Source organism: Chiloscyllium punctatum, chromosome 15 (genome assembly GCF_047496795.1).
Source record: "Chiloscyllium punctatum isolate Juve2018m chromosome 15, sChiPun1.3, whole genome shotgun sequence".
Lineage (NCBI taxonomy): Eukaryota > Metazoa > Chordata > Chondrichthyes > Orectolobiformes > Hemiscylliidae > Chiloscyllium > Chiloscyllium punctatum.
This window is the reverse complement of record NC_092753.1, coordinates 60,496,583-60,510,630: the sequence shown is the minus strand read 5'-3', so window position 1 is coordinate 60,510,630 and position 14,048 is coordinate 60,496,583. Positions and strand designations below refer to the sequence as shown.

Genomic DNA, 14,048 nt, shown 5'->3' with positions numbered 1-14,048 from the left:
TCTGGTGTTGTGAGATTTTTAACTTTGTACATCCCAGTCCAACATCGGCATCTCCAAATCTTGGATGAGAGTGAATGTCCTATCATCAACTTTGCTGATGACACATGAATAGGTGGCAAGGCACGTAGTGAGCTTTTTTCCATCTGAATTTTTTCCTGCCACACTGTGAGTCCATGTGCAGCAATGGCTTCCAGAACCAGAAGGCAATGTGTCTATATACCAATTGGCAAACAGCCGTATAGCTTAAAGGGAACATTGGCAGTGAGTCTGCAGAGAGATACAGAAACTGGGCACAGACTTAGCAGATGAATTACAACGTAGCAAAATGTGAAGTTACGCACTTTGCAGAAAGAATAGAAGAACTGAAAGTTATTTAAATGGGGGAAAACTGCACAAAGTTGCAGCACAATGGGATTTGGGGAGCTTGTGCATGAATCACAAAAAGCTAGTGTCCAAGTTCAGTTGGTAATAGGGAAGGTGAATGGATTGTTTGCCTTTATTTCAAAGAGAATGGTGTATCAAAATGGAGGGGTAAAACTACACAAGATGCTACTTAGATTACACTTACTGTGAATACTGTGAACAGTCTCCTCATTTAAGGAAAGAAATACTTGCGTTGGAGGCAGTACAGAGAGGGTCCAAAAGATTGATCTCTTGAGGAGAGATTGAGTAGGTTAGGCTCATATTTGTTCGAGTTTAGATGATTAAGATGAGACCTTGTTAAACATACAAGATGATTAAGATACTTGACAGGGTAGGTCCAGGGAGATTGTTTCTCCTTGTGGGAGAGTCTAGGTCCAGAAGGCAGAATCTCAGAGTAAAAGCTCACTTTGGTCTCACAAACCAGTCAACACAACTAACTAGAGCTGAAAACTTCACTTTCTCAACCTCACTTTTAGTTACCCTCAGGCTAAATTCACCATCAGTCATCTCTCTTTAGTGAGAGAGCAGCCTTTGACCCTTTGGGACTTTCATTCACATATCTCCTCATTCCACATCCATAAACCTTCCAAACATCCCCCAAAGAAATCCCAGTGAATCTTAGGCTCTCCAAAGCCACTGCCACCTGCTGGTGAGGACACACCTAGCAGTCACTATAGGAACTGCAGTACTCAATACAGGCCGAGGAGCCAGCACAACCTTCCTGCTAAAATACCATAATAATTTAGGGCCCAGCCTTGTTGGATAATTCCAAGCTTCTATGAAAGTAATTAGACAAAAGAGACAATGGATATTTTCAAAGTGATTAGACAAATGATGGTCAACCTTTGACTGTTCTTCCTCTGAGGTGAAACAGATAATGTCTGGGCAGAAATGTATCTCATGAACTCTGTTGGCTATTGTTTTGCCCATGGAATTTTCTAGCTAATTAAAATTCCTGATATTTCTGCAGTGTTTCTCCTGACCTCCTTCTGCAGTAAATTGGTAGAAATCCCCTTCCTTAGATAAATAGCCTTCCCTGTGACTTCTCCTTGATATGTTGGGAGGTTTCCATACACCTATAACCTTGAGAGCTACAATAATAGGAAAATTGGGTCCTGAAAAAGATCATACAGTGCAGACAGGTTGAAGTCCAATTGTCTGGGATTCTGAGTCAGCGATCAGCATGTCTATATGAAAACACCTAGAGACAAGATGAGTATGTTACAGATTTGTGAATAAACAGAACTGTAGAAACATAATCTATTGAATGTAAGACAGGATGATTCTTTGATGGCGTCAAATATCAACCAGCAGTTTTATTTGTATATTGAAAAAAATAAGATATCAGCCAGCAGTTTTATTTGTATATTGAAAAAAATAAGATTTTACCAATCTGCATTAAATAAATTGGGTCAATGGGCTAAGGAATGGCAGATGGATTTTAATTTGGATAATGCAAGGTATTGCATTTGGTCATACAAACAAGAACAGGACTTAAACAATTAAAAGTAGGTCCCCTGGGTACTGTTGGAAAGTGTGGTGCTGGAAAAGCACAGCAGGTCAGGCAGCATCCGAGGAGCAGGAGAATTGAAGTTTTGGGCATAAGCCCTTCATCAGGAATGTGGGGAGGGGAAGGGGGCTGAGAGATAAATAGGTGGGGGGTGTGGGGCTAGGGGGAATGTAGCTGGGAATGCAATAGGTATATGCAGGTGGGGGGTAAGGGTGATAGGTCGGAGTGGGCGGTGGAGAAGATAGATGGGAAGGAAGATGGACAGGTAGGACAATTCAAGAGGGTTCCATCTGGAATAAGGTGGGGGGAGGGGAGATGAGGAAACTGGTGAAATCAATGTTGATGCACATCCAAACACCTCATCTGCTGTGTATGTCACTCTCGATGTGGTCTCCTCTACACTGGGGAGACAGGATGCCAACTTGCGGAACATTTCAGAGAACACACATGCTAAACAACCCCGCCACCGCGTGGCCGACCACTTCAACTTCCCCTCCCACTCCGCCCAGGACATGTCAGTCCTGGGCCTCCTGACATCTGAAGGAAGAATGTCTTATCTTCTGCCTTGGGACCCTCCAACCCCCAAACAGCACAATGTCGATTTCACCAGTTTCTTTATCTCCCTTCCCCCCCATCTCACCCAAGAAACAATCCTCAAACTTGGCATCACTCTCTTGAACTGTTCCCCTGTCCATCTTCCTTCCCATCCTTCACTCTGACCTATCACCATCACACCCCACCTGCATCTACCTATTGCTTTCCCAGCTACCTTCCCCCCAGCCCCAGTCCCCTTCTATTTACCTCTCAGCCCCTGCCCCCGGTCCCCACCGCATTCCTGATGAAGGGCTTATGCCCATCAATTCTCCTGCTCCTCCGATGCTAGCTGACCTGTTATGCTTTTTCAGCGCCACACTTTTCGACTCTGATCTCTAGTGTCTACAGTCATAATTTTCTCCCTGGATAGTGTTGTAGAACAGAGACCTAGGGACTCAGATACATAATTCTTTGAAATTTGCATCACAGGTAGACAGGGTGCGTAAGAGGGCATTTAGCATGCTTGCCTTCATTGCTCAGACCTTCAAGTGTAGGAGCTGGAACGTCATGTTGTACAGGATGTCGTTGAGGCTGCTTCTGGGGTCCTGTGTGCAGTTCTAGTTGCCCTGCTAGAGAAATGATCTTTTTTAAACTGGAGTGGGTTCAGAAAAGATTTATCAGGATGTTGCTCGAACTGGAGGGTTTGAGTTATAAGGAGAGTCTAGATAGGCTGGGACATTTTTCACTGGAGTGTAGGGCGTTGAGGGGTGACCTTATAGGTTTATAAAATCATGAGAGGCATAGATAAGGTGAACAACAAAGGTCTTTCCCTTAAGGTCAGGGAATTCAAACCTAGAGAGCATATTTTTAAGGTGAGAGGAGAGAGGTTTAAAAAGGACATGAGGGGCAATGTTTTTACAGATAGTGGTTTGTATGTGGAATAAACTGCCAGAGAAAATAGTGGATGCAGGTACAGTTATCTTTAAACGACATTTGGGATAAATTGGAATCATGGAATCCCTACTGTATGGAAACAGACCATTTGGCCCAACAACTCCACACCAACCCTCTGAAGAGTATCTCATCCAGACCCATTCCCCTACTCTATATTTCCTCTGACTAATACACCTCACCTACACATTCCTGAACACTATGGGCAATTAACCTTGGCTAATTCATCTAACCTACACATCTTTGGACTGTGGCAGGAAACTGGAGCACCTGGAGGAAACCCACGCAGACACTGGGCAACATGCAAACTCCACACAGTCAACCGAGACTGGAATCAAACCCACGTCCCTGGTGCTGTGAGGCAACCAAGCTACAAGATGCACTCCAAAAATTCACCAAATAACCCTTGAAAGCACCTTACAAATCCTTGACCACTTCCATCTAGAAGGTCAAGGGCAGCAGATACATGGGAACATCACCACCTGCAAATTCCCCTCCAAGCCACTCACCATCCTCACTTGGAAATGTATCGCTGTTTAGCATCACTGAATCAAACTCCTGAAATTCCCTCCATCAGGACATTGTGGGTCACTTACAGCATTTGGACTGCAGTGGTTCAACCTAGACAGCTCACCATCTCCTTCTGAAGAGGCAACTAGACACGGGCAAAATGTTGCTGGGAGTCAGCAACGCCAACTCCCATGCATAAATTTTTGAAAAAATATCATTTTCTGAATTCTCATACTGCAGTTGCTATAAAGGTCCCACCTTTTCAACCCCTCACCTGGGGCATGTTTAAAGCTAAAGTCAAGCACTAGTTATGTCTTCTTAGTGAGAGAGAGGGATTACAGTGACTTTACCTGTCAGTTATGTCACACCAAGAAGAGGAGGAACAAACAGATCTTAGAGGTGAAATGGACCACTGGTTTTAACAAACAAATCCCTAAATTGACCCGAGAGTTGGGAAGAGCGTGAGATTGGCTGTTAATGAACCATCACACCTAACTTTTATCAACTACCGTCCACACTGAAGGAATGGAAGTAATTCAGTAAGCTTTGTGCAGGAGCAGACAACCAGACACAGACCATGTCACGTCTGTGCCTACACACCAGAGTCTGGACTCAAATTACCTTCAAACTCCCTTGCCGCTGCACCAGTGTCATGCCCTTCTGTCTCCTTTCGGCAATCGGTGTGAACTGACCAGCCCGCATTTTAAAGTAAAATAAGAAATCCCACAAGGATGCTTTCCACTCATCTTCAAGTTGTATTGGCACCTGGAACTTGAGGGGCCCCATCAGGCCACCCCACCATGACAGACCTGGGAGCCTTACCATCACCGTAGCTCAGGAAGTCTAGGTACCTCAACACCCACATCACTGCCACATATGCAAGAATGTTTGTCGCCAACACGTGGAGGCGATGTCAAAAACGTGGCCAGAGGACTCTTGTGGTGAACCCTTCAAGCAGACTTGCTCCGCATATGATCTCTGCTGACCAGGCAGGACCAAGTTGAATTGAGGGGAAGCATAGACCTGAATCCTCACAGCAGCAGCAGCATTAATGTGTGGATGCTGCCCTGGAACATTCTCTTGATCTAAAGTTGGTGTTGGGATCTTGTACTGAAGTAAAAATCTTTTGTGTCGGTGTCAATTTAGAGGGAACAATTAATCTCAGTTTTTCATGGCCCACCAAGCACTAACCCTTATGACGCTCATTGACAAGAAAGCTGATCTTTTCAGTGATCCTGTCTTCAATGGATTTCTTGCCCATGCCAAAACCTCAGAGAACTGAGATCATAAACTTTCAGTTGCCCTGCCATAACTTCCCGTCACTGAATATCATTCCCCCTGATTCATGACAAGGAAAGGTTTGGAGGGGTATGGACCAAATGCAGCAGGTGAGACTCGTTCAGTATGGGAACATGGTTGGCGTGAACTGGCTGTATAACTCTATGACTCAAATTGTGCTAACCTAGATAATAACAAACTGAGGGGACTGAAGTAATCTCTTGGAACTGAAGGAGTAGACTGCCATAATATATGAATGCTATGCCAATCCCAAATATGCTGCAGAATTTCAGCAAGTTGTTGTGTTATTGTGCAGCACACAAAATTTCTATTGAATTTATCTTGTTGCTTGTTTTGACCAGCACTGATGTTACAAAGAGTCGAGGATTACTTGGGTGACTCTAATATTGTGCTGTTCAACATCAGGATTTCTTTAAATATATTGAAACAGGCAAATAATATAGTGTCTATGCATTAAGTCTTTTGTTGTACACCCAACATTATTTACTTACACAGCTGGGAGATTTAATATTCTTGAATTACAGAATTTTGATGGAAATCAATTTGTAAACATTAATGTATTACTTTACTTTTAGGGAGAAGAGGGAGTCAAAGAAATTTTGCAGATTTTGAATGATGAATTTCGTTTATCAATGGCCTTGGCTGGTAAGTACATTTAGTCTTTGCTGACTGCAGCAGTGCAAGTTTACACATTGTGGAACGTGGCTTGAAATATAGCTCAGGCTGAAGAATACATCGCTTTTGCTCTCTTGAGTGACTGTTAAAGATCAATAGGACACATAACCTTAGTGTATCCCATCCTACGAGGACTCTTGTGGCACTGTTGTACTGTCTGTAGTTATAGTCTAGACAGGAGGTCTGGGTTCAAGTTCCACCTGTCCTGGAGGTTTATCATAAGGTGTCCAAATAAGTTGCTTTAAAAAATTGCTATCCAATACTATAAATATCTTCCCATCCTCACAAAGATGTGAGTTTGGCTGGTGTCACTGCTGAGTTAGAAACTCAGTTCCTACCCCAAAGACTTGAGTTCATGATGTAGACTTGAGATTCAGTGAACTACAGAATGAGTGATGTACTATCTTTCAGATAACATATGGAATATCCTGAGGCACTCTCTTGACATGCATACAAACATGGACTCCAAACCACACTACTAATAATTTTACAGGTAGTGAGTCAGTTTGTCTGATTTGGTGTATTTTCTCTTCCTGTGGAGTTGTACCATACCTACATGAATCTAAAGAGTTGAGGCACAGAACCTAGGCTGTGATGACGCACAGGGATCATTCTACAGTTTAACAGGTTGAAATCCTGCAGTTTACCAGTGCACAGAACTGGGGAGTTTTCCCAAGTTTGCTCAGGCAGGAGTCTGCCCGTCTAAATGAAATTCTGGCCCATTAGGATGTCAGTTCATTCAAACATATGAAGGTTATCTACTTTGCAAGGTCATTGCTCTATGTAGAAGGTTGTCTTTTATGCATTACTGAAGTTGAATTAGGGATGGATTACACTCTGGGAAGCTCAAGTAAAAAGTGCAACTGACTTTAATATATGTGCATTGGTTAACATTCATTTATGTTGCATTTTTCTGAACATGCTGTAGTATTACTGCACATTGCAGTTTCAATTCATTCTTCACCAGTGTGAAATATACTTAAATTATTCCTGTGGAGACTCCAAACCCAGGGCCTAATAAATATAGATTTGCCAATAAAATAAAAATAAAGATCAGGCGAAGTCTCTTTACTCAGACAGTAGTGAGAATGTAGAACATATGGAATAGTTGAGGAGAAAGCAAAGGTATAATTACGGCTAAGCTCTGTAAGTCCATAAGAAAGGAATAGAAGGATATGTTGACAGGGTTCGATAAAGAAAGGTGGCAGGAGCTCTTTCAGCACATTAGCATGAGAATGGATCAGTTGGACCTAATCACGTCTATGCTATCAATACATGCAAATGAAATGATGGTTCTCCTCATGTCTTGGCCAAATTTTATGAATTGACTAGCCTCTGTGATAGTGAGAACTTTAGAAGTATGCTGAAATAGATCATCCATTTGTCAATTCTGACTGAAGATTCTGCCTTATTTTTGCATTCACATGTAGAGTTTACCCAGACTTGAGGTTGGGAAGTTTCTGAAGTGTTCAATTCCTCTAAAGCATTTAATTATCCTGGATATGGCCAGATATCAGAATGTGGAGCTAATATGTTGGTTGTGTTGGTGGGGAGAAAGAGTCCCTTGGCATTTTATAGCATGTTGCTTCTGCTGTTTAATATGCAAGCTGGTTTGTGTCATAACTTCACCATGTTAACACATCATTTTCATATATGTCAGATGTTTTGATTCACTCTGCCTCATTAAACTGGGGTTGGTCCTCTAGCGTGAAGGTAATGTTCGAGGGAGAAATATGTTGAGCTGTGAGTTCAAACGTTGCATTGAAATATAACCTTGTTGCTACTGATGGTCCCACATATCCTCATGTATGTCCAGTTTTAATCTGCTAGCTCTGTCTTGGATCTATCTCAATTAGCACAGTGTTGTATCACCCAAGACAATTGTGGAGGTCCTCAATGTGAAGATGCAAGTCATACAAAAGACAAAATATGAGGAGTAGACCAGGTGGCCTCTTGAACCTGCTCGACCATTCAATAACATTTGTTGGAGTTCTGAATTCCGTGATCCCACTTACCCCAGAAAACCTTTGATTCCATTGCCTGACAGGATTTATCTATCTCTGCCTTTAAAAAATGATCCCACTTTCACCATTTCCTGAAACATGGAGTTCCAAAGTCATAAAACCTTCAGATAAACATGTTTCCCATCTCGGTGCTAAAAGAATGAGCTCCAATGTTTGAAGCACTGCCTTCTACTTCTGGATTAACACGCACATCCTTTCCATATCCATCTTGCCAAGTCCATTCAGGATCTTATAAACTTAAATTAAGCAACTCTCAGTCTTCTGTGCGAGGCAGTCCAGCCTATCCTACCTGTTAGGAAAACCCACTCATCTGGATGTTAACTTAGTAAACCTCCTCTGGGCCACCTACAATGTATTTATGTCCTTCTTTTAATAGGGAGACCTATTAAACAGTGCACTCTATAATCAATATGCCTTTGCCCTGTATATCTGAAGCATAACATCCTTACTTTTATGTTCAGTTCCCCTCACAACAAAGAATAGTTTGTCCCATTTACCCATCTTGCTGATGCATTGTACCAGCATAGTAACTTCTTGCAGCTCCTGCACCAGAACGCTTGGATACCTCTGCACCTTGGAATTCTGCAGCTGCTCTCTATTTAAGTAGTACTCCACTTTTTCATTCTCCCTGCAAAAAATGAGCAGCTTCACATTTTACCACATTATACTCCATCAAGGCCAGATTTTGGCCACTCACATAACCTATCAACATCCTTCTGCAAACTTCTAACATCTTCTTCACAAAGTACCTCCCTACCTATCTTTGTGTCATATGTGAATTTATTTACTTTGTCTACACAGCCCTCATATAAATCCTTGATACTAATTATAAAAAGTTGAGGGCCCAGTCTCATAAGGATTGTGTGGTGGTCACTCCACCCAATACTATCATGGACAAATGCTTCTATGATAGGTATTGTGGTGAAGTACACTTTTGCCTTATCTTGATTCAGTCACCAATTGCTGTGGAGTCAGCCTGACAGATATGGCCCTCAGGATTTGGTCAGCTTGTTTATTGATAGTGATGCCAAGTCATTCTAATTGGTGGAGATTTAATGTTTTCTACCAGAGTGCATTTCGTGTCTGTACCATCAATCTCTAAACAATGTGCAACATGAAATGCATGATTCGTCAGCTGAGAAGGGTGTTAAGTGGCTATCAGTCGGTGGTTTCCTTGACGATGTTTGAGCTGCTGTCATGAGCATTTTGGAGCTGATGTTGGGGACTTCCAGGGCCTCTCCCTCCTGACTCTAAACCATTGTCCCGCCACATCTGTGACAGAATCTAGCTAGAGGACTGGTGACTGAGGAGTCCAAGATATTGGGTGAGAGCTATGACTCAGTGATTGTTACTTAGTCAGGCTGTTGCTTGACTAGTTTATTAGACACTTCTGCCAATCTTAGCAGAAGCCCCAGATGTTGATGAGGTGGACTTTGCAGAGTTGAATCTGATACCTTGGTTGATGCTAGGTGGTTAGTACAGTTTTATTCTTACTAAACTATCTTGTAGCATTTTTGTACATTTGAGGAAGTTGCTAGGTCCTCTCCCAACGTTCTTGGAAAGTGAAGCTCATTGCTGATAGTCACAAGAGAACGCCATACAGCTCATTTCACAATCTCCACCAACTGTGTTAGTTTGGGTGGTGCGGTGTCTCCTTGTGTCTGCATGGGTTTCCTCCCACAGTCCAAAGATGGGCAGGTTAGGTGGATTGGCCATGTTAAATTGCCCATAAAGTGTCCAGGGTTGTCCAGGCTAGGTGGATTAGCCATGGGATATGCATGTTTACAGAGATAGGATAGGGTAGGTGTTGGATCTGAGTAGGATAATCTTCGGATACTCAGTGTGAACTCAATGAGCTGAATGGCCTGCTTCCACACTGTAGGGATTCTGTGATTATATTTAATTAACTGTTTTTAAATTCCCCAGTGATGGTATTTGAATTGAATTAATCTATAAAAACTCCAGTTTTATAGATTGCTGGTCCAATATTATAAAGACTACACTATCATTCTGGATTGCATTCAGTAAATGATGATAATATTGAAGATTTTCCTGAAATGAAGAGAACAATTTTTTTCTAAACAGTCCAAAAAATGGAACCATTACCTCAGCAACCATCAGTTGACTGGACAATATTGTGTGTCTCTCGGAATCTGTGTTCTGCTATAAGGGGGTTTTGAATTGAGGTGACCAGCTGTAGTGTCATAAAAGCTGTATGTCGTTCTCTTGTGACTGTCAAATAATGCAGAGGCTAATGACTAATTTGACTGGGAACCAGGATGTTGCAGCAATGAGGGGAGAAAACTCAAAAAATGAAGTACTACAGGCAATAGAATGAAGAATTGTGTAGATAGAACCACAGAAATGGTACAGCACAATATTTGGCCCATCTTGTCCATCGCAATCATAATACTTAAATTAGAGGAAACAAGCAAAGCAGATATGCTGTTGGAATACATGTATGATAACCTGAGGACAGAGACGAATACGGTTGATGGCCTCAGGCACAAGATGTCACATAGGGTGATGACAAAATGGCCATAATGGAGATCTGGCTTAAATGTCGGTAAGAATAGACACTAAACATTCTCGGCTATAATGTATTCAGGAGCTACCTGGGTGACAAAAGAAATAGAAGTCAAAATAAGCAGTGAAATGTCAAATGTTAGTGAAGAATATAATCAAACAGCAGGCAAAACATACAGAGTTGATGAGAGATTGAATCAATACTCATAATCTTGCTGACACTTGTTCTGGTTGCTTGGAGACAAAGGCATGATAGAGGAAAAAAAATGAACTTGCATAAATACACAAAATATATTGATGAGGTCTGAACAAAACAGATGATATTTAATCCTCACTTGCACCTTAGACAGAAAATAATAAAGTACAGGTGCACATGCATCTTTGATTCCATGCAACTAAATGGTGGGTGTTTTGCTCTTAACAAAAGTAGTATTGTGAGTATATTTAGTCTCCTGAACTTTTATAAAGTCTGTGTACAAACTTAAACCATAATCATTTTGGGTACAAACTCAATAGAAGCAAGAAGTTAAATAGCATATGAAAGCAGAATTCATGCAGTTTTAACACAATGCAATCTAAATTGCCAGGCATCAATATAACCCCATGTTTTGCAATACGTTGGTTAATCAGTTTTTCTAACTTATTGACAAAAATTCTCCAATTTCTGCTGAGTGATTTCATGATTATTTCTTAATAAATTGACAGCAAAAAATCCTTATGAATGATGGTATATTTGCTTCAATCATGCATATATCCAGATTTATTAAAGATAAAGCTGCACATGAACTTTATTAACACCTTGGATAGTAATATATTGCATAACAATTTTTCAAATCTTCTATGTGTTGCCCAATAAAGCTTGCAAGTTTGTCATTTGCAATAAACTATCATGCATAAAATTTGAAATGATCTGCATAACATGTCTTCAGATGATTGCATTCTGAAGTGCACTTTCCAACACTAGTTAGAAAGATAGGAGCAGGACTAGACAATTTAGCATCTATAGCTGCTCTGTTGTTCAATTAGGTCATGGCTGATCTTCAATCTCAAGGCCAGTAGCCTGTACTATCCTCATACCCCTTAAATACCTTTGCTATGTGGGGAAGCAATGGCCTAGTGGTATTACCGCTAGACTATTAATCCAGAAGCACAGCTCATGATCTGGGGACCTGGGTCCAAATCCTGCCCTGGCACATGGTACAATTTGTATTCAATAAAACAAAATCTGGAATTAAGGGTCAAATGTTGATTGTTGGAAAAATCCATCTGGGTGATTAATGTCCTTTAGGGAAGGAAATCTGTCATTCTTACCTGGTATGGCCTACATGTGACTACAGACCTCCAGCAAAGTGGTTGACTCATAACTGCTCTCGAGCCGTTAGGGATAGGCAGTAAATGCTGGCCAAACCAGAGATGCCCTTGTCCCGTGAGTGAATAAAAAGAAACGATCTAGAAATGTTTCACTGTCTGGATTGAACATAACAGGGCCTATACTGCCCTCTGGGATTCAGAATTCCAAAGTTTCACCAGCCTTTGGGTGATGAAATTCCTTTTCATCTCAGGCCTAAGTGGTCTACCCCTTATTCTGAGACTGCTCCCTGGGTTGTAGATTCTGTGAAACAGAGGAACATCTTTCATGCTGTGGGCCAACACTGAATAGTGCCACTTGTAGGACATTTTCCATTCAAAGTTCTGTTCTCAAATCAGCCAGGAATTGTTTGATGTTGTGTAAGACAGAAGCGTTTTTAAAATTATTGCATAGCATGTGATAGCAGCAGTTTAATTCACATGAGTTTTATTTAACATCATCAATGTCTTGTCTCCAATTCAGGTTGCAGAAATATTTCTGAGATCAACAGGAACCTCGTTCAATTTTCCAAGCTTTAGAATGATTCCTTAAGAGAAATGAAATGGTACTGCACATCTGAGCTTGGGACACATTTGCTGGAAGATCAATATATCTCAAAAGAACAGATCATTGTGGACAAATTTGGACCTAGTTGAAAAACACTGTAACCAAGGCAAATAAACAAATCAGAATATTGTGAATAACTTCTATTTCGTAATATAAGTCTTGAAGTATGCCTGTTGGATGAATTAATTCTCTTCTTTTTGACATGTATAAATGTTCTTTACTTGATCACTTAAACTGCAGCATTGACACTGCTGTTAGCCTTGCATTGGTAAATCAACTAGGAGAAAGTGAGGACTGCAGATGCTGGAGATCAGAGCTGAAAATGTGTTGCTGGAAAAGCGCAGCAGGTCAGGCAGCATCAAAGGAACAGGAGAATCGACGTTTCGGGCATAAGCCCTTCTTCAGGAAGAAGGCCTTTCCTGAAGAAGGGCTTATGCCTGAAACGTCGATTCTCCTGCTCCTTTGATGCTGCCTGACCTGCTGTGCTTTTCCAGCAACACATTTTTAAGCTTTGCATTGGTAAATGTTCTTTTCGCAAACCCTTCTACCTCTCCCTTTAAAAAAAAATCATATGTTTAAGCGAATCTTTGGTCATCGCTTCAAACCTCGCCTTCTTTGGCACAATATCCTTTTTCCTACCAGTACTTAATATGACTATTAAGTGATTTGGGACTTTATTTTGTGTCATGAGTGTATTACAAATGTGAGTTATTGTTTTTACTGGAGCACAGCCACTGTGTGAAGCTTAGATACGTTTTGTCAGTTATATTCTGCTCAAAGCCCAAAGCTGAATGATGGAACCAGTTGTTTGGTGATGCATATGGGAGTTACTTCTCATTACCTTTTCAGCTTTATTACTTGAGTTTGATTTCAGCCCAGCTAGGGGAGATGTAAAGTTCCTTTAGTGGAAGATTAGGTAGCAGTGTCTTTCAGAATAATATATTTTCAACTCTGGAATCCAGTATTCACCTTTTAATGTGATTTCTTCAAATTTCCAAAGATTATGACTTAAAATATAAAATGACAAGGAATACGCTATATTTTCAATGCATCTTGGGAGCAAGCAATGAAATAATTCCCCTGATAATTGAGACTGAGAAAAATATGATCTAGAGGTTCTGACAAGATCATGAACTTGAAAGGAAAAGGTTGAATGTTTAATATAATTAACATCCCCAATTTGCATTACATCTTGTAATGCACTCAAAACTGTAATTAAATGCGTAAACACATTGGTGAGCTTTATCAGTTGAGTTTGTAACCATAGCAGTCATTACAATTATTATGTATTTTGCCAAATGGTTTGGACTGAATAACAAAATGTGTGATCAGAAGGAAATAATTTACTAGGAAAAGCTATCCTGATATTTACAATGCTATATCTATTTCAAAACTGTTAATACTTGTTTTTAAAATCACAATAATATTGGAAATTAAAACTTCTCAGACAGTAATTCAGATAGATCTCCTTCCAATTTTTGGAAGTTACATTTACAGAACACAACACAAGTAAGGAATAAAGGTAATTAGAATTTCTGAATGTTATAATAAACTGTTTTTTGGGTTAAATATATTTGAGCATATTGAACCTCACTATGCAACTTTAGTTAAGTTCTTAAGACTCAGCCACTTATGCAGTTGCTAAGTGGTTTAATATGACATTAACTTTAGCTCAGAATGT

At 40.7% G+C, this 14,048-nt stretch overlaps 1 protein-coding gene across 9 annotated transcripts in view; it reads left to right on the top strand.

The window, feature by feature from the left end:
- hao2 (hydroxyacid oxidase 2 (long chain)) overlaps positions 1-12,504 on the top strand; it is a 161,188-nt gene extending 148,684 nt beyond the window's left edge. For all 9 annotated transcript variants that reach the window (XM_072585258.1, XM_072585253.1, XM_072585257.1 and 6 more), the window contains 2 exons: positions 5,803-5,872; positions 12,284-12,504. In XM_072585258.1, the coding sequence (XP_072441359.1) occupies positions 5,803-5,872; positions 12,284-12,339 (126 nt within the window). In that variant the 3' untranslated portion in view covers positions 12,340-12,504. The remainder of the gene's footprint in view (positions 1-5,802; positions 5,873-12,283) is intronic.
- Positions 12,505-14,048: the final 1,544 nt, after the last annotated feature.